At 51.9% G+C, this 20,297-nt stretch overlaps 1 protein-coding gene across 4 annotated transcripts in view; it reads left to right on the top strand.

Annotated features, from left to right (window-relative positions):
* Positions 1-20,297, top strand: part of LOC100990116 (phosphofurin acidic cluster sorting protein 1) — a 198,789-nt gene that overhangs the window by 153,492 nt on the left and 25,000 nt on the right. For all 4 annotated transcript variants that reach the window (XM_034933066.4, XM_034933063.3, XM_034933064.3 and 1 more), the window contains exons 11-22: positions 4,833-4,913; positions 7,835-7,950; positions 8,092-8,227; positions 9,459-9,563; positions 10,247-10,353; positions 11,073-11,227; positions 11,420-11,530; positions 12,589-12,691; positions 13,186-13,228; positions 16,241-16,283; positions 16,579-16,714; positions 18,867-19,093. In XM_034933066.4, the coding sequence (XP_034788957.1) occupies positions 4,833-4,913; positions 7,835-7,950; positions 8,092-8,227; positions 9,459-9,563; positions 10,247-10,353; positions 11,073-11,227; positions 11,420-11,530; positions 12,589-12,691; positions 13,186-13,228; positions 16,241-16,283; positions 16,579-16,714; positions 18,867-19,093 (1,363 nt within the window). The remainder of the gene's footprint in view (positions 1-4,832; positions 4,914-7,834; positions 7,951-8,091; positions 8,228-9,458; positions 9,564-10,246; positions 10,354-11,072; positions 11,228-11,419; positions 11,531-12,588; positions 12,692-13,185; positions 13,229-16,240; positions 16,284-16,578; positions 16,715-18,866; positions 19,094-20,297) is intronic.

The raw sequence follows: 20,297 nt of genomic DNA on the forward strand, positions 1-20,297 counted from the left end.
CCAGGGGGAATACCAAACTCGCCCTGCAGATCGGTAGTAATTGTGTGGAGATGATAGGAAACAGGAGAGGCCTCTACCGCTGAAAAGCACGGGTCTGAAAGGGCAGGTGCCTGTCCTGGAAACCACCTTCTCTTGGGGCATCCCCTGGCTGCCCTTCTGCCTGTTGCCACCAGGTGGGGCTCTCTCCCAGCTCACCGCTCTTCCTGCTTAGGACAGCGCCCCACGTGACGTTAGTGAGGCAATGCATGGGAAACTGCAGCCCAAACAGACTCCTCCCTGGGAAAAACCCCAGGCCTGCCCCTGCAGACCCTGCACCCTAGACGCCGTTCCAGGCCGGGTTCATGGGGATCCAAGAACTGAGGAGACCTCGATTTACAAAAAAAAAAAAAACAAACAAAACTCTTTCTAAATTTATTTTTTATTTTTATTGGAGTCGGAGTTTCGCTCTTATCGCCCAGACAGGAGTGCAATGGAGCGATCTCGGCTCACTGCAACTTTCACCTCCCGGGTGCCAGCGATTCTCCTGCCTCAGCCTCCCGAGTAGCTGGGACTGCAGGCACGTGCCACCCACACCCAGCTAATTTTTGTGTTTTTAGTAGAGATGGGGTTTCTCCATGTTGGCCAGGCTGGTCTCAAACTCCTGACCTCAGGTGATCCACCCGCCTCAGCTTCCCAAAGTGCTGGGATTAGAGGCTTGAGCCACTGTGCCCGGCCTTTTTTTTTTTTTTTTTTTTTTTTGAGATAGGGTCTCGCTGTACTCCCCAGGCTGGAGTGCAGTGTGTACCCAGCCACCTCACTTTCTTTGGTATTAGTGTTTAGGATGTGGCTTGGAGATGCATTTCCTCACATGGAACTGCTGAATGGCCCTGCTGAATTGACAGCATCCACATGGGCAAACCCTACTGGGCAAACCCTACCCCTGGCCATGAGAGCCAAATTCCCTCTTAACTATATGGGATGACTCTAGAAAGATACCTGGGAGCTGGCGGAGGGAGGACTCTTTCTTAGTGTTCCAGGAATGTAGAGCAAGTGCCCTAATATAACAAAATGTAACTAAATTACTAACTGAGACAGTGCCCCAAAAGCAGTAAGCAGAACACCTAACACTGTGGATGTTCAATAAATGTTAGTTACCTGACTTATAAAACTTACAGAAAAAATTACTTAGACACTCTGAGCCTCGGTGCCTCATCTGTAGGGTTGTGGTGTCGGTATAGGAGCCCATTTGGCTCAAAAGCCAGTTGAGGGCGGACACGGTGGCTCAAACCTGTAATCCCAGCACTTTGGGAGGCCGAGGTGGGTGGACCACTTGAGGTCAGGAGTTCGAGACCAGCCTGGCCAACATGGCAAAACCCTGTTTCTACTAAAAATACAAAATTAGCCAGGCATGGTGATGCACACCTGTAATCCCAGCTACTCGCGAGGCTGAGGCAGAGAATTGCTTGAACCTGGGAAGCAGAGGTTGCATTGAGCCAAGATCCCGCCACTGCACTCCAGCCTGGGTAACAGAGCAAGACTCCATCTCAAAAAAAAAAAAAAAAAAAGCCAGGTGAGTGTCAGCCTTTATAATATGATGGCCTAAGGGCCTCTGTCAGGGCAAAAACACATTTGGGACAGGGTAGAGCTTCTGAGTTTGAGTCTTGACTCCACCACTCCACTGACTGTGTGATCTTGGGCATGTTACCACGCCTTTGCTTCCTCATCTACAAGGTACATGTTAAAGCTCGTGCCTCCCAAAGGTAGTGAGGAGATGGAACAGGATCATGCACATCAGACTGCTGCGTGGGGTGTGCCTGATTGACTTACTGCACACGGAGCACTGCTCATTGCTCACCGACTACTATTGCTTTTATTATTATAATTCCTTAGTGCCATTTCAGTTGTGGACTCCTAAAATTGATAGAATCTAGATGTCTTTTTAGTGAGTCGTTCAAATTCCGGTTCCCTTGGCCACGTTTCAGACTCACTTTGCTGGTTCTGTGCTGATATTTCTATTTTGAAGAGCCCCATATGTCTGGATGTGGGTGTGAAACTTTGGAATCCTTTGGTATGAAAGGCGCTTTGGGAACAGCAGAACAAGACTGTGCTCTTAAATGGAGAACTTCTGAATGGATTAGGAAAAACCACGAGATTGTGCACATGTAGGCAGGTGTGCATGCACCACCTCAACTTGTGTGCTCTCTTCCCTGGTTTCCTAGCACTGTTATTTATTTATTTTTCTTAATCTTGCTTTTTGTTCCCCACATTTTAGAGGATTCAGTTTATCGCTAGAACCAGAAAGAATTTCTCCTGATACAAATTATTCCAGTTGTTGAATTTTCCCAAGGCTTGAGCACACAATGGCAACATAATTTGGTTCTCCAAGCTGATAACAATGAGCCCTGACAGTGCGTCAGGGCAGCCACAGATGCAGACTTCCAGCCAGGACTGCCTGCTGCTAAGTCGCTATTTCCACAGCACTATAAATAATGGCATTAGAGCCTAGTCCTTCATGAAATGATAGCCTACACATTACCCACTCTTGCCCCCTTCTCTCTGACACGGGCCTACACTCTTACCCTTCAGCAGCTGACATTGTCCATGAGCACAGTGGTGCAGACTTCTGGGACCTCTAGTGATGCCTCATCCATATCCCATGCCAAACACTTGGTCAGACACAGCTGGAGTCCTGCTGGTGTTCCAACATCTTTTGGGGGAAAAAGCCCTTTAGTGTTTATAGAAGCAGGAACAGAAATGTGATGAAATTGGGAATTTGTCCCCAGGAGGATTGTCTGGGACATCTGGAAGAGCCAGTAAATAGCCAGCAGGTGTCCTCTAAGCCCAATCCAAGTTAAAGATATTATCAGGAGATGGATATGCTAATTACCTTGATTTAATCATTTCACAGTGTATCCATACATCAAAACATGTTGTATACTGTAAATATATACAATTTTTATTTGTCAATTATAGCTTAATAAAGCTGGGAGGAATAAAGATCTTAATAAATGTTGCAGCTTTGACATGGAAGCAATGCTGTAGCTGTCATAGGGCTTAACAACAAGGCGTGCTACTTCAAAACCTCCCAGCAGACCTGTGTTATCACCCAGTTCATTCTCTTTAAAACGCGTTTAATTAATTTGTCATATTGAGATCGAAAATGGAGTGAAATTATCTTTAGTCTCAGGTCTAACCAGAGCTTTTCCATGATTCTAGATTCTATTAATGTTGGCCGAGGCTGGGCGTGGTGGCTCACACCTGTAATCCCAGCACTTTGGGAGGCTGAGGCAGGTGGATCACTTGAGGTCAGGAGTTCAAGACCAGCCTGGTCAATCAACATGGTAAAAGCTGTCTCTACCAAAAATACAAAAATTAGGCAGGCATGGTGGCAGATGCTTGTAATCCTAGCTAATCAGGAAGCTGAGGCAGGAAAATCACTTGAACCCGGGAGGCAGAGGTTGCAGTGAGCCAAGATTGCACCACTACACCCCAGCCTGGGCAGTAGAGTGAGATTCAGTCTCAAAAAAACAACAGCAACAACAACATTGGCTGATCATATAGACAAGGTGTAAATGAGCTAGCTCTGCAATCTGGAAGCAACCTGTTCTGTGGCTGTGAGCCATTACACAAGCCAAACCATCTGAAGATCTGGGGTCCCAGAGTCTGGCTCAGGCATGCTGAGTGAGTCCTGCAAATGGCCTGGAGCAGGGGTTCTCAACTGGGGATGATTTTGCCTCCCAGACATATGGCAATGATTGGAGACATTTTTGTTTGTCACAAATTAGGGAGTGGAGAGTTGCCACTACCAGCACCTAGTGAGTAGAGGCCAGGGATGCTGCCAGACATCCCACAGTACACAGGACAGGCCCCCACAATAAGAATGAGCCAGCCCCAAATGTCAATCGTGCCAAGGTGGAGGAACCCTGGTTTAGAGTGTGACATAGGGAGCCTGCTGTGGTGATCCTTGTTCCATAGTTTACTAGGTGACCCTGAACTTACTAGCCTGATGCTTCTCAGTATTATATGATTGACTCAGAGAAAGGACTTTGAGTCATTGGGAGGAAGTGGGATATCATTTATATTTTTCTGCCTCCTATGGTTCCCTACAAGAAACAAAAAGATTCACGAAAGCCAGTACCTTCCCTGCATCTAAGACCTACAACCCACACGTCACTGCTGGTGACTTTGAGTTGCTGTCTGCACAGCAAGAAGCAATATTAACAAATACGAAAATCTGGTTATGTGTCTATATTTGCAAAGGAAATTTTTAATATTTATGAGAAATGCTAATAAGAGTTGGGGACAAATGGAGAATTAATTTACACCTAAATGGCTTAACATTGGGTGTCTTTCTGCTTAGTATATCCTGTTAGAGGGTTTTCTGGATGTTCCCACCAAGCAAAAAGCATTTGGCTACCATGGATGTCTTTAGTCTCAAAATCAAAGACCTGAACCTAGCATACTCCTTTCTCTGGCAAGCAAAGGAGGCCTCCCCTCTATGTCCTTCCTGGGCAAGTGTATTCACTGGATCCAGGGTCAAAGACTTCATGGATGCAATAGCAAAGCCATCTAAATTTTGAGCTTCTCTTGCCTAGTGACACCTCGTGGAGTCAGAATTTCTGGGTTCTGAATCTCCGTGTTATTGACTTGATGACAAAGATAACTGATCCCTCCAAAACCTGGTTTTCACAGAAATGTACCCGCCTCCCCGGCCCACATAAGAAAAAAGCCCTGAAGATTTTATGAGGTTTGAGATTAAATGAAAGTATTTTAAGCTTCATAGGGACCTAGTAAAACAAATTAAAGTGGTAGTTATTTGGATCAGTGATAACTAATTCTTATAATTTTTGCAGATGGAATTGGCTGCTCTAGAAAAAATTAAATCTACTTGGATTAAAAACCAAGATGACAGCTTGACTGAAACAGACACTCTGGTATGTATGGGTCAGTTTCCTGTTTCAGCTGTTTCAAATAGTGTTTGTCCCTTTAGAAATAACGGCAGAAGGACCCTCAGGACCACCATAGAAATTTCACCTAAATCTGCAGGCTTATGAATGTCCTGCACTCTCTTTCTCCTGAAATCCTTACCCGTGGAATGCAACCTACTACCTGGTGTAGACACCAGGTTGCTCTCAAACTTAGTATACCAGAAATGTCCTCATTCTGCCCTTTAATAAGAGCAGACCAAATGCTAGCTGGGGAAACTTCTCACCATCTGTCATCAGCGTTCTCCCTGGAAAATCATCCCTTCCTCATTGGATGTTGCTGTTTCCGTGGCCAGGCAACCCACAACATTCAGTCTCTGACTGGTACTGGTCCGTGTTCTAAGAGGTGCTGGAGCTGCCCAGGAGTGCAGGCCTAAGCCCCAATGAAGTGGAATTGAGTTGGTTGGGATGCCCAGTTTTTTTACAGGTCGAATTGCACAAACATTTACTGTGCACCTGCTTGTGCTGGGCACTGAAGATGCAAACATGAGTGAGCCACAGTTTGCATCCCCTGTACCTCCGGCCCAGGGAGGTACAGGGGATGCAAACTGGAGAAGCGACATCTGAGCTGGGCTTTGCAGGTTACATCAAAGTTCATCCCGTGGGACCAGAGGCAGGACCCTTGTGGGGAAGGAGCAGAGAACTTTACAGAATGCCATCTAGGGATGAGCCTCACGGTGGGACCTGCTGGGAGTTGACTAGAATCTGTGAAAGAATTATTTTAGCCTTATGTTTTCTATAGTAAATAAGACTACGTTAAAGATCTTATGTATTTAGGCTTGATTCAAGATTAATTTGAAACTCACTACCCTAACTTACATTTTCTAGTTCACCAGTAATCTGAATAATCCTACTTCCACTGTGGCCCCACCATAGTCCGTACTGCACGTGGCAAGTACAGTGTGGCCTTTTCAAAATTAAATTCCAATTGTGTCACTTCCTGACTAAAACTCTTCAGTGATTGGCCAAATCTCAGCAATTTAATGTTGAGTGAGTAAAAGAAGCCGAATGCCAAAAAATGCACGCCATAGGATTCCAGTTCTGTGAAACTCACAAACAGGCAAAACTAATCCATGAGGGTGACGTCAGCATACCTGTTACCCAGGGGAGAGGGAGGGGCATCGGGAGGCCTCAGGAGTGCTGGAACATTCTGTCTTGATCTGGTTAATGGTCACCTGGGGGCATATTTGCATAAAAATTCAAGTTGACTATTCTAAATTTGTGCTTCTTACTTTATAGAAGTTATGCCCTCAGTAAACATTTTGAAAACATAAAGACCAGGCAGAGGCAGGGAAGTAGGCAGGTGTGCGGCCTGTATCGGTAGCAGAGTCCTCCCTGAGGGCTGGATCATTAGGGAGGTAGTGGGCCCAGGGAGGAGGCACGGGAGGTTAATTTAGAAAGGTGGCCCAGGCTGGGTCATGGTGGGCCTCAGAGGCCCCACTAAAGAATCAGACTTGGCCAGGTGTGGTGGCTCACACCTGTAATCCCAGTACTTTTGGGAGGCTGAGGCAGGCACATTGTTTGAGCCTGGGGATTCAAGACCAGCCTGGGCAACATGGAAAAACCCGTCTCTACAAAAAAAAAAAAAAAAAAAAAAATAGTAATACAAAAAAATTAGCCAGGCATGCTGACATGCACCTGTACTTGGAAGGCTGAGGTAAGATAACCACTTGAGCCCAGGAGTTCAAGGCTGCAGTGAGCTGAGACCATGCCACTGCACTCCAGGCTGTGCAAGAGAGCAAGACCCTGTCTAAAAAAAATTTAAAAGGATGTCAGGAATTAGGCTGGGGGCGGTGGTTCATGCCTGTAATCCCAGCACTTTGGGAGGCCGAGGCGGGCGGATCACGAGGTCAGGAGATCGAGACCATCCTGGCTAACACGTCTCTACTAAAAATAAGCCGGGCATGGTGGTGGGCGCCTTGTAGTCCCAGCAACTCGGGAGGCTGAGGCAGGAGAATGGCATGAACCCAGGAGGCAGAGCTTGCAGTGAGCCGAGATCGCGCCACTGCACTCCAGCTTGGGCGACAGAGCAAGACTCCGTCTCAAAAATAAATAAATAAAATAAGTAAATAAAATAAATAAAAAAGGATGTTGGGAATTCGAGACCTGCCTGACCAACATGGAGAAACCCCGTCTCTACTAAAAAAGAAATACAAAATTAGCCAGGCATGATGGCACATGCTTGTAATCCCAGCTAGTCGGGAGGCTGAAGCAGGAGAATTGCTTGAACTTGGGAGGCGGAGGTTGCGGTGAGCCAAGGTTGCGCCAAGATTGTGCCACTGCACTCCAACCTAGGCAATAAGAGTGAAAATCCATCTCAAAAAAAAAAAAAAAGTGATCTGAGGAAAGGCAAAGGCCTGGGCTCAGAAGGTGGGATAGAGAGGGTGGATGTGAGAGTGTGGCCAGAGCGGGGACACACAGCGGTGGCTTGGGGATGAGGAAGGAAGGGAGAATCTCAACGGAGATGCAGGTGGCTTTGGCCAAGGTAAGGAATGGGGCTATGGCCCTCCCTGCTCTTCTAGACCAGATAAGGTCCGGTCAGGGCACCAGGGAGATGTATCTAGGGGTCCCCTCTTCACTCCTGGAGACAGCAGATCATCAGTCCACTCTTCTTGTGCCAGCAGGTCGTTTGTAACTGGATATTTACTGGATTGCAGCATATGGTGCCCACACGGGGTGTACTCAGTCACCCGTGAACAGTGGCGATTTTCCTTCGGCTGAGGCAGGAGCTTTAGGACCACTTGCTTTCGGGAAAAGAGAATGAGTAACTCTCTCTTCAGGATGGTGATGGGGCCTGGCCAGTCCAAGGAGGTTCCTGGGTGGTCACTGAGTGGGAGGTCATCTTCACTGTTTCCTCTCCTCCGTGGTAGGAAATCACTGACCAGGACATGTTTGGAGATGCCAGCACGAGTCTGGTTGTGCCGGAGAAAGTCAAAACTCCCATGAAGTCCAGTAAAACGGATCTCCAGGGCTCTGCCTCCCCCAGGTACTGCAGATGGAAAGGAAGCAGGGGGTACAGCCTGCAGCTGTGCTTAGCATGGGCTTCAGGGCTGAGGGAAAGCGGGGCTGGCAGCAGCTTTGGGGTTGGAGGGGCTATTTCACCAGCCTTTTTCCACCTCCCTGGCAGCAAAGTGGAGGGGGTGCACACACCCCGGCAGAAGAGGAGCACGCCCCTGAAGGAGCGGCAGCTCTCCAAGCCCCTAAGTGAGAGGACCAACAGTTCCGACAGCGAGCGCTCCCCAGATCTGGGCCACAGCACGCAGGTACTTCTGGGTGCCCCCAAAACACCAGGACCCTCTGAGATTCCCTGAACTTCAGGCTCTGTTTTGTTGGCTTCCTTGGACAGTTAGTTGGAGAGAAGAGGAATACTTGGAAATGCTCTGAACAAAAACTCTTGAAGAAAGACTAAATTAGAGAGGTCTCCTATATTCCTTGCTTACTGCCAGTGTGGAACTGGCTTCCACGCTGACCTCTAGGGCGCAGGCAGGGGAGCCAAAAACGCTGTGTGGTCCTGGCCTGCCACGGCTGCAAGTGTCGATTCCACACCACCGGTGTCTCTGCCTCCATCAGACGTCAGTCTGGAGATTGTGCCATGAATCCACTGTTGCAGAGGACAGCAGCCTCTGGATCTCGTGGGACATCCTGACCTGAGCTCCCAACCTGAGTATTGCTGTGGGCGGTCATCGTGCTTTCAAGCCGGGAAGCCAACAATATTAAACTGTTTCAATGGAAGGACCTGAGAGTGGGTTGGAGAAGAAGTCAGAAGAACTGGGCCTCAGGAATTGTGTTCTCCTTTTGAAGGCCTGTGGTGTCAGAGATCTGGGACAGGGATTTTCCTGGCACACCTTACACAGTTCCAGTTCTGCTAGGGTTAAACAGCCAGCCTGTTCATTCCCCTGATAACTTACCAAGTGCATTGTCAGTGTGGCCTCCTGAGCTCCATGCTATTACATGGCTGAAAATGAACTTGAGACTAGAATAGCCCAGTGCCTGGGGTGAGGTATTGTCCTTCTTGTTAATCACTGTTCCTGAAATACCTTTTGTTCCCTCAGACAGCAGGTACCCACACAGCACTCACTGCCACTCTCATTATTTCTCTCCCCACTGCCCTCGTTTCCGTTTCTCTGAGCACCTGCTGGCTGCCCTCTGCCTCTCCCTTCCTGGTTCTTACGCTGCTGCCCCTCCTGCCACCCACACCGTTTCCCATCCGCGAGGCTTGCTGCACCTCCATCCTCTCCACCTGCCCTGGCAGGACAACCGCTGTGGCTTTGTTCCTCATCTCCATGTGTCCTCTAAGGACTTGCTTTGCTGCTTCTTTCTCCTCCTCTCCATCGTGGTCTGGCCAGTGGGAGACTGAGTCTCCCTCCCAAAGTCCTGATATCTGTTCTCTCTAACACCCCTGCTCCAGAGACTCCCCATGCACCAGTCCAGCAGCCCTGTCCTCAGGCTCCCCGGGGACTCCCTAACAAGAGACACTTTCTTTTGTTCCTGCAGATTCCAAGAAAGGTGGTGTATGACCAGCTCAATCAGATCCTGGTGTCAGATGCAGCCCTCCCAGAAAATGTCATCCTGGTGAACACCACTGACTGGCAGGGCCAGGTAAGTGCTGAAACTGCGAGGCCATGTGGGGTCCTGGAGGGCAGGCAATGCCCAGTTGCATTGTCAGTGTGGCCTCCATGCTATTGCGTGGGGAGGTGGGAAACTCACCCCTCCATCAGCCCCCACCTGCTCTGAACTGAGCCCAGAACTCTGAGTTCTAGTCCAACTTCTGTCATTGTCCAACTTGCGGGATCTTAAATCACTAAGTTTGCTCTACCTCAGCTTCCTCATACGTTAAAAAACAAACAAACAAAAAGCAACAGTAATTCCTCCAGGGCGCCACATGCGTCAGGCAGCATAGTGGAACGGGGGCCTGTAGAGAAGCACCTGGCTGTAACCTCCAGGGCTGCCCCATGAAGGCAGGTCAGCAAGGCAGAGCATCCCTGCCTGCTCCCTCACCGCTGTCCACCTGGCTTAGACACTGGTGCCGGGGACACCTGGAGTGTCCTAGCATGTGAAACCCCCTAAGGCTTCCCATCTCTCACACTCTGCGTGTCTCGTGGGTCGGCCCCACCCTCTCCTTACTGGCAGTCCGGAGACCTGGCTGCCTTTGCCCAGCTTCGGTCTGAACTGCAGAGGACAGGGGCCCTGCAGCTCGGTCTGGGTCTCACTTGCCTCTTGGCCCTTGTGAAGGAGCGATGTGTTCTCACCTGTGTCCCTGCTCTCCTCCCTCCCTATCCCAGTATGTGGCTGAGCTGCTCCAGGACCAGCGGAAGCCTGTGGTGTGCACCTGCTCCACCGTGGAGGTCCAGGCCGTGCTGTCCGCCCTGCTCACCCGGATCCAGCGCTAGTAAGGGCTCTGGCCTCCCTTCTCCTGCCCTTAGAGATTCCCTCTGACCTCATCTTCCAACCCTGACTTCTAAGCAATGATAGACCCTCCTGGCCTCATCAGACCAATAATTTGCAGAGGGGCGTATGTTTAGGGGGGTGGCGGCAGCAGACTGTAGGGCTCGAGGCCCCCACAGACCCCAGAGGATCGGGGGTGGAAATATCAATTCCTGTGCTCCCTGCCTCCCTGCCTGGACCCCCGCCATGCCTTGACTTGCTTTATCCTCTTAAAGCCATGATGAAGGAGAGGACACACTGGTTTTAAAAAGATCTTTTATTCCTTCCATCTGCAACATGCTGCTAGACACTCAGGAGTCAGTGCTTCCCCTACCCTCAGGGCCTTCTTAAAAGGCCCAAGTCCCTTGCCCTTGTGAAAGAGAACTATGGATTCCAGGCCTGGGGGCACACACCCTTCGGGCATCCCAGGCACACTGCCGAGTCCTACGTTAGCCTCAGCTGTTCCGTCTGCTTCATGGGCAATGCCCTCTGACCCTGGATTTTTCTCTTGGTTGTGAAAGCACTGTGGCTTATTCCCTGTATGATCCTCTCTGTTTTATTTTGTGGATTGGTTTGCTTTTCCCCTGTGGGTTGTTGAGATCACAGAAAGTCAGCTCTGGGCCTCCCCCGGGCAGGATCCTGGCACCCCCTGAGCACTGCTATGACGCTCCTCTTCCTCCCCAGCTGCAACTGCAACTCTTCCATGCCGAGGCCAGTGAAGGTGGCTGCTGTGGGAGGCCAGAGCTACCTGAGCTCCATCCTCAGGTTCTTTGTCAAGTCCCTGGCCAACAAGACCTCCGACTGGCTTGGCTACATGCGCTTCCTCATCATCCCCCTCGGTAAAGACGGGAGGCACCAGGAGGGCGTCGGGCGTGAGGGTTCCATAGACAGATGCCTCATCTGGAACAGGACGGTGGGGTTGGGGCCTAGGAAGGGACAGTCAAGGAGACCAAGGCCGTAGCCAGGGACAGCTGCTCCCACACTGTCTCATCTCCTGACGAATTCACCACCTCTGGTTTTCCATCTACCAGGTTCTCACCCTGTGGCCAAATACTTGGGGTCAGTCGACAGTAAATACAGTAGTTCCTTCCTGGATTCTGGTTGGAGAGATCTGTTCAGTCGCTCGGAGCCACCAGTGTCAGGTAATGGCCCCGTGTAAGGAGCTTATTCCCACCCCCGGGGTCCACAGGTGCCAGCCTGGCTGCAGAAGGAGGCTGAGGTCATGCTGCTTTCCTCCCTGCAGCTCTCACCTTCCCGGTCACTCTGTCCATTCATTTTTCCATAAGTGTTTATTAAGCGGAGGCTCACTGTGCACAGCCCCTCCACTCTGCCAGTTTTCATCCTCTGCTATTTGCTCTGCTCCTGTTCATCTGGAAGGAACAAGGGCCATGCTGGCATAGTGGCCAGGGCATCTCTAGTTGTAGAGATGAAATACAAGGAGCAGAGAATAGCAGTCAAGTGACAAAGCAGTCACTTGATAAATGAATAGCACCCCACCAACCAGGTGCTTTCTTGAATATCAAATAAAGGTGGCAGAGGTCAAGGGCACGGTGGATCACTTGAACCCAGGAGTTCAAGACCAGCCTGGGCAACATAGCAAGACCCTGTCTCTACAAAAATACAAAAATTAGCTGGGTATGGTGGTGTGCACCTGTAGTCCCAGCTACTCGGGAGGCTGAGGTGGGAGAATTGCTTGAGACCAGAAGGTTGAGGCTGCAGTGTGATCACGCCACTGCACTCCAGCTGGGGCAGCAGAGTGAAACTCTGTCTCAAAAGTAAAATAAAATAAAAATAAAAAAATAAAGGTGGCAGGGATCAGAAAGAGGTTGAGCTCTTCCAGGCTGAGAGGTAGTGAGGGCCTGGCGCAACTGAGAAGGAGGTGATGGCAAAAGTCTGTGGGGTGAGGCTCCTCCAGGCCACCAGATGGGTATGTGCAAGGACAGGCAGGAGCAAGTGGACATGAGAAGAAGGGTGTGCGTGGCCCAAGAAAGAGCAGGGCTTTGAGGAACTGCAAAGATTGGAAGGGAGAGGACCATCCTTGGGCTCATGATTCCTTCAAACCAAAAGGACCGTAGAGCCCCATCCTTCACTCAACTCCTAGAGTCTGACGGGTCTCAGGAAGGGAGCCCTCTCCGAGAGGGTCTGCAGATTTGCCAGCTGAAGTCAGTAGGCAGTTAGTGATCTCTTGGCTTTTCTGCAGAGCAACTGGACGTGGCAGGGCGGGTGATGCAGTACGTCAACGGGGCAGCCACGACACACCAGCTTCCCGTGGCCGAAGCCATGCTGACTTGCCGGCATAAGTTGTAAGTTTGACTTTGAGGGGTTTCTTAAAAATAGGTTGGGTGGGTTAGAGGAATCTTGAGTCTTCCTTGCTTTCTCACATTTTCCTTCTCCACATGCTATATTCCTTCATAGGAACCCAAAAGGATATGAGTGGTTTTTACCACCACCTCCCCAGCACTCCTTCCTTGCCCAAGGCCTCCCACCCATAGGAGCCTGAGTTCATCAGTTTCCTTTCCTGCCCTTCAGTATAAAGCAGCCCATCCTCGTAGCTGGAACTCAGACGTGGGAAGCAGGGAGCGTAGCTTGCATGATCAGGTCATTTGCCCTCATTTTGTGAGCTCCACATGCACAGCAAGTCCCAGACCTTCCCCATGCCGCCCCAGGATGTGATGGGCAGAGGCAGCCCAGCATCCTGGACTCTGCTGCAGCCACAGTGAGATAGGAAAGGCCAATTCCCCAGCACTCCTCCCTGTCTCTCCTACTAACTATGAAGCTCTCCTGTGTCTCCCAACAGCCCTGATGAAGACTCCTATCAGAAGTTTATTCCCTTCATTGGCGTGAGTACTGACTCCCTCTGCTTGGCACCCCACCCGTTCTCCTGGTCTTCCTGTTCCCCCTTACACAGGAAAACAAAAGATTCATCTAGAACAGTGGTTCTCCAGACACTGGAGATTTTGCCTCCAGGGACTACCTGGCAGTGTCTGGAGACGTGTTTGGTTGTTATACGGGGGGTACCCAGTGGGTGGAGGCCAGGGATGCCGCTGGTCATCCTCCAGTGCACAGGAGGTCCCGCAGCAGAGAATGGCTTGGCCCCAAGTGTCAGTAGTGCAGAGGTGGAGAAACCCTGGGCCGGGACATGGATTGGGCTGTCCCTTTTAGTGTCTGCCTTTTCCAAATCATGAACTGTTCCTGGGTCCATCACTGGTGTCTCCTGTTTATTACACCAGGCCCTGACCTCGCTGCCTTCACCCGGGGAGTGATGTCCAGACGTGGCTCACGGGAAAGGGAGCTGCTTTGGTAGTAGTGGAAGGCAGCATTCAGAAAAGTCTGAAAACAGATACTTCTGTCTTCATGGTTGGATAGGCCACTGAGAGGAAGGCTTTCTTCTTTCCTTTTTTATTTAACCAAGGAGAAATCTCTATACTAGTAAACTTTGAAAGTCAAGGAAGAACCCCGTGGATGTCTCATGGCAGGTGCATTGCCGGCTGTCTGTTCATCAGCAGCTGGGCCACAGGCTCAGCCTGACCTAGGGAGGGGTCCGGGGGAGCTGTGCAGTCCTGCCAGAGGCCAGAGCATGGCACCGGAGCAGGACTGAAAACTCTGATTTCCACTTAAAAGAGCTTTACATTTCCCTTCGAAACCAGCTTCTATCTTTTTTTATTTTTTATTTTTTTATGAGATGGAGTCTGACTCTGTTGCCCATGCTGGAGTGCAATGGCACAATCTCAGCTCACTGCAACCTCTGCCTCCTGGGTTCAAGTGATCCTCCTGCCTCAGCCTCCTGAGTAGCTGGGACCATAGGTACATGCCACCACACCTGGCTAATTTTTTTTTGAGACAGAGTCTCACTCTGTTGCCAGGTGGGAGTGCAGTGGCGCGATCTCGACTCACTGCAACCTCCGCCTCCCAGGTTCAAGTGATTCTCCTGCCTCAGCCTCCCGAGTAGCTGGGATTACAGGCACGTGCCACCACACCCAGCTAATTTTTGTATTTTTAGTAGAGACGGGGTTTCACCATGTTGGCCAGGATGGTCGGTCTCGATCTCTTGACCTCGTGATCCGGCTGCCTTGGCCTCCCAAAGTGCTGGGATTACAGGCTTGAGCCCCTGTGCACGGCACGCCCGGCTAATTTTTGTATTTTTCTGCTGAGATGGCATTTCGCCATGGTGCCCAGGCTGGTCTCAAACTCTTGGACTCAAGAGATCCACCTGCCTCAGCCTCCCAAAGTGCTGGGATTACAGGCTTGAGCCCCTGTGCACGGCACGCCCGGCTAATTTTTGTATTTTTCTGCTGAGATGGCATTTCGCCATGGTGCCCAGGCTGGTCTCAAACTCTTGGACTCAAGAGATCCACCTGCCTCAGCCTCCCAAAGTGCTGGGATTACAGGCGTGAGCCACCGTGCCCCACCAGCTTGTATCTTTTTTTGTAATTTCCTTGAGGGTCCCTCGTAGCTTCTAGACAGGGAGGGGCTCATGTGGATGAGGGGGCCTAGCTCCCTGCTCTCCCTGCTCTCTGCGCATCCAAGATGTGGGTGTCTTGAGTGATCTCAGGAGATACCTGAGCTGGGGAAATCCAGCAGCCCTTTCTCGTGCCTTGCAGAGCCTCCTGTCCTGCAGTCTAGCCAGTCCCCGGTTAGCCCCTGGGCTGCTCCCATAGCCACATTACAGGCCCCAAGACCATGGCCCATAGCTGTGGCTGGTGGTTTGACACATCTTCGTGGAGCTGTGAGTTGCTGCTCACTCAGGCCTCGCAACCGAGAGAGACAGAGAGATAACAAATTTAAAACAAATTAAAAACCAAAAGAGCTAGCAACCTCACCAAATGCCAGGCGAACAAGGAGAGAAGGGGAGTTGTATCCAGGAAGCCCCAGAGTGGCAATTTGTTCCTCTCTGGGAATCAAAAGAAGGGCGCATAGAGAATCGGGACAGACTTCAGCAAACACAGCCTTGCTGTCGCGGCAGCCTCCAGGCAACCACCTGCAGGCCTGTGCGGTAGATTTCGCCCCATCAGGTTCCAGCCCTCTGGACTCCCAGCCCAGCTGCCTCTTTGCCTGGGCCTGGGCCCAGGTGATAGGGCCCAGGACTTTACCTGTCACCTCAGACCACAGCCTGGATGCTCACCTAGTCTGTGGCTGTGTTCTTTTCTAGCCACTGGAGGGCCCAGGCTGTCCTTTCCAGAATTCTCTATGGAGAATTGAAAATTCCTAAAGAACCCCCCCACCCCCATTCAGTACACTTCCACATTCCAGGAAGACCAGAGAGGAGAAGGCTGGTGTCCACACCTTAGCACGTCCACTTGGCTTTAGACTCTCCCACCTGGCAGAGACAGAGCCATCTTCCTAGGCCCTCTGCCCACAGGACCTTAGAGAAACAACATCAGGACATCACAGTGGTTCCTGCCTTCAGCCCTTTATCCCCAGAGAAGAGCTGCAAAGTCTCGCATGCCCCACCTCATTGTTGCAACTAGGTTTTGTTGTTTTTTGTTTGTTTGTTTCTACAGCTGGGCTGTTCCAGATTTGCAAAGATTTTTTTATTTACTTATTTATTTGATGTATTTATTTATTTTGAGATGGAGTCTCGCTCTGTCGCCCAGGCTGGAGTGCAGTGGCGCCATCTCAGCTCACTGAAACCTCCGCCTCCCGGGTTCAAGCGATTCTCCTATCTCAGCCTCCCAAAGTGCTGGGATTACAGGCGTAAGCCACCACGCCCGGCCCAGATTTGCAAAGATTTTAAAGTCGGCAATAAAATAATGTGTAGTGATGGCTCTTGTGCCACCAATCTGTTTCTGGTTGGATCAGAACATGCCTGCTTTAACAGAAGGATCTAATGAGTGCCTCTTCTCTCCTTGCAGGTGGTGAAGGTGGGTCTGGTTGAAGACTCTCCCTCCACAGCAGGTGAGCCTGGGGCTCCCTTGTTCTGTGGAGTGAGGCTGGTGCCCTCCCTGTCTTCCCTCTAGTCCAGCAGGCCAGAAGTTAAGCTCTGGATGCCCTGAGGGAAGTCAGAGCTTGAGCAGGAAGCCTGTGGGCGCCCTCACTCCCCTGCTGCGGTGGTGGCTGGGGGAGGTGGAAGGAGCCTGGGGCCAAAGGAGGAAAGCAGGCCACGGGATGGGAGGAACCCCGGCTCCTTGCCACCACCAAGTCAGAGATAGCTTCCTCTGGCCAACTGTGTTTGTCGTTTGTCCCCTGACAGGCGATGGGGACGATTCTCCTGTGGTCAGCCTTACTGTGCCCTCCACATCACCACCCTCCAGCTCGGGCCTGAGCCGAGACGCCACGGCCACCCCTCCCTCCTCCCCATCTATGAGCAGCGCCCTGGCCATCGTGGGGTAAGGCTCCTGCCCGTACCTGTCCTGCCATGCCCTCCATCAGGCCCACCCAGCTGATTCCAGTGACAGGCGCATGGGCTTAGAAGGTAGCCACAGGAAGCCGGGCGTGGTAGTGCACACCTGTGGTCCTAGCTACTCAGGCTGAGGCAGGAGGATTGCTTGAGCCCAGGAATTTGAGGCTGCAGTGAGCCATGACTGCGCCACTGCACTGTAGCCTGTGTGACAGCAAGACCCTGTCTCTCAAAAAAAAACCCAAAACACTAAAGTTAGAATTCAGAGACATATCACTAGCCGGCCTGGTCATGGGAGGACACTTTCTGCCCTGTTTCACAGTATTGGGTTGAATGAGACAATGTTGGCAGAGGCCTGTGAAGTGCTGTGCAAGTGTCTTGTTATGGGACCTCCCAGGTGTTGTTATGGGACCTCCCAGGTGCAAGAAAGAGCATGGCACTTGGGAAATAAAACACACGTGGGTTTGAGTGGTTCTGTCTTGTCTCTGCACTGCCTTAGCTTAGACAAGTTACTGAACTTCAATTTCATCTAATGAAAAGAGGTGAAGTGGCCACCTTGCAGGACTGTGGAGCAGGTTACATAAGAACGTGGAAACCAGGCCTCATCCTGTAGTTCCAGCCACTCCGGAGGCCAAGGCCGGAGGATCGCTTGAGCCCAGGAGTTCAAAGCTAGGCCTGGGCCACGTAGTGACGTGGATTGGGCTGTTCTTTCTAGTGTTTTCCTTTTTTCTTCTTTTTTAGGGACGTGGATTGTCTCCTTTGGTGACAGTCAGAGGGCCTCTCTAAAGGAAACAATCCACGTCTCTAAAAAAGAAGAGAAAAAGAACATGCGTGTCAGTGCCTGGCACAGTGAGGCGGCCCTGCTGAGGCGCTAGAGCTGGAGCCGGCGCGGGAGCAAGCGGCGGAGCTCGGGTTCAGGCTGAATCTCTGAGACCACTGGAAGCAGTGATATAGCAGGAGGCCGTGTCTTTAGGATCTCAAGTATCTACAGTTTAGATCAAGGGTCCAGCAGCAGGGGGCAGAGAGAGGGTGGAGGGGTGGGCTCCTGACAAGAAGGCTGAGGTGAGGAGAGCAGGCGTGGTCAGCGCTGGGAAGGAGCAGCCTGCCTTCCCTTCCCCCATTTCGCTGCCTTCCGCCTTCGCCTCTTCCCTTTCCTTGTAGCAACAGCGAGGATGGCATTGGCCGGTGGCTTCCCCCAAAGTGCCAGTAATGTGTTGGGTGGCACGAGGCCTGCCCCAGAGCTAGAATCCCAGTCCCTGGTCTCCCTCAGCCTCTGCTCCTCGGGGCACTTCCCTTCAGGGTCTTCTGGAGGGAACAGTAGAGGAAAGGAGGAAGTACCCACGCAGCCGAGTTCTGCCCTGGGGACCTCAGGTTCCCGGCCTCCTGGAGGCGTTTTCTCTCATCTCACCCCACAGTGGAAGGGTTTCTGTCCAGCATGGGTTTGGGGAGCCTTGGCACCAACCCTTTCCTCTACCTCCTTTCCCTTCCAAGTTAATCTTGTTTTTTAACGGAACCTCCAAAATGAGGCAGAAAGAGAAAAGTCAGATGACTTTCCTAGCCTGTGTACCTATTGTGTCTGACACCTCCTTTCAAGACACACCAGCCCTTCTCCTGGGAGCTAAAATTATCGCTGAGCTAAGAGTGCCATGAAAAGGAGAAAGCTGCAGATCGGGCGGCACCAGCCGCTGTCCTGAGGCTGCACTGGAGCCGCCCGCAGGGGCTTCTGCCAGGCTCAGGCCTTCTCTCCAGCTCGAGGCTCAGTTTGGCCCAGGCTTTGCCTGCTGGGCGTGTGTGTGTGTGTGTGTGTGTTATATGTGTGTATATGTGTGTGCACGCATGCACTTATGTACACACACACATTCTTCCTTCATAAAGCTTCCTTCTCTGCTGCCCTTGTCATCCTGTGAAGATTTTATTTGGTTTCCTTTTCGTGACTTGGGCCTTTATTCTCCCCAGCTTTGTTCTCAGATCAGCCTGATTCTCCTCTCCTACATGAGCTGCTCTGTGTGGCTGGAGGGAACAGAGCTGCAGCCTTCCTCAGCCTGCCCTCCCGGGGACTGGCATGGCCCCTACCCCATCAGGCCTATGCAGTTGGGAGCTGAAGGCAGAGCTGACCTCTCCTCTTTGTTCCCTTTCCTCAGGAGCCCTAATAGCCCATATGGGGACGTGATTGGCCTCCAGGTGGACTACTGGCTGGGCCACCCCGGGGAGCGGAGGAGGGAAGGCGACAAGAGGGACGCCAGCTCGAAGAACACCCTCAAGAGTGTCTTCCGCTCAGTGCAGGTGTCCCGCCTGCCCCATAGTGGGGAGGCCCAGCTTTCTGGCACCATGGCCATGACTGTGGTCACCAAAGAAAAGAACAAGAAAGGTAAGTACCCCCAAGGTCGGGGAAGACCATGGGCCACCAGGCCTCCCGTCTCGTCTCTCAGGGCCTGGGAATAAATCTGCTTTTGGGATATTTGGGATGAAGAAGCATCCCATGGTCTGGCATGGGGTGCAGAGGGGGCAGTCCCACCTCCCCTTGAGGGACAAGGCCATTCCTTCTGTCATGCAGGAAACCGAGGCTGCAGAGAGTCGCTTGTTCACTCTCTGCTGAGCTCCAGTACTTTAGGGGCTGAGGCAGCTGCCACTGTGTAATGAAGGGGGCCTTTCTGGCCACTGCTGTCCGGGATGGACTGCAGACAGGGAGAGGCCTCTCTATATCACAGCTCCAGGTCCCTGTGACGCAGGAGTAGAGAACTTGCACCCAGCCCTGGAGGCCGCTCCAAAGAGGCCTCATGAGCAAAAGGACGTGGTTGTGTTTTCAGGATTAAGGGGCATACAGTCCATTCTGGATAGCAGGGGTAGCTTAAGGAGCTGGAGGGGAGTTGGAGCTGGCCCGGCTCCTGTGCGTGGGAGTGAGGCAGGAACCCCTATGGCTGGGCCAGTGCTGCGGCAGCGCCTGCCACCGTTGGTGCCAGCTGGGGACCCGCAACTGGTAGTGCACCTGCAGCACTGGCATGACCCCAACCCCGCCTCCTTTGGGTACTGCAAAGCAGCTGTGCCTATTTCTGTGTGTGACTCCCCTCTGCAGAGTTCCCCTGGGGGGTCAGGCATGGGGCTGTGCCAGGCCCACAGCCAAAACCCACGGCCTGCAGCACAGAAACTTGCAAGGGGCAGCTGCCTGCTCAGCAGTGCCCTCCCTGCCCTTGCTTCCTTTCTGGAGTGGGAGTGGAACAGGGAGCACTCCCCGGCATCCCCAGGACAGCGTGAGGACAAACTCATGCTGCACTGGCTCCTGCATAGAGCATGCGCCTGATAGGGAGGCAGGCCCCTGCCCCACAGGCTGCCTAGAACGTTCCAGCTGGAAAGGACTTCAGAGACCATCTGGACCAAGGTCTTCACTGAACAGGCGAAGATATCGAGCCCCAGGGGGAGAAGTGGGACCTTAGCCAAAGTCACCACCTCAGTGCTGGGACTGAGTCAGGATCCTGAAGATCCTGACCCACAGCCCAGTGCCAGGGAGGAGGGGTTGGTTTGCAGATCACCTCCCCTCGCCACAGGAAGAAGGGGACAGTTGGCTGGGGAGGAGA

The sequence above is a fragment of the Pan paniscus genome, chromosome 9, assembly GCF_029289425.2.
Source record: "Pan paniscus chromosome 9, NHGRI_mPanPan1-v2.0_pri, whole genome shotgun sequence".
In the NCBI taxonomy this organism is placed as follows: Eukaryota; Metazoa; Chordata; class Mammalia; order Primates; family Hominidae; genus Pan; species Pan paniscus.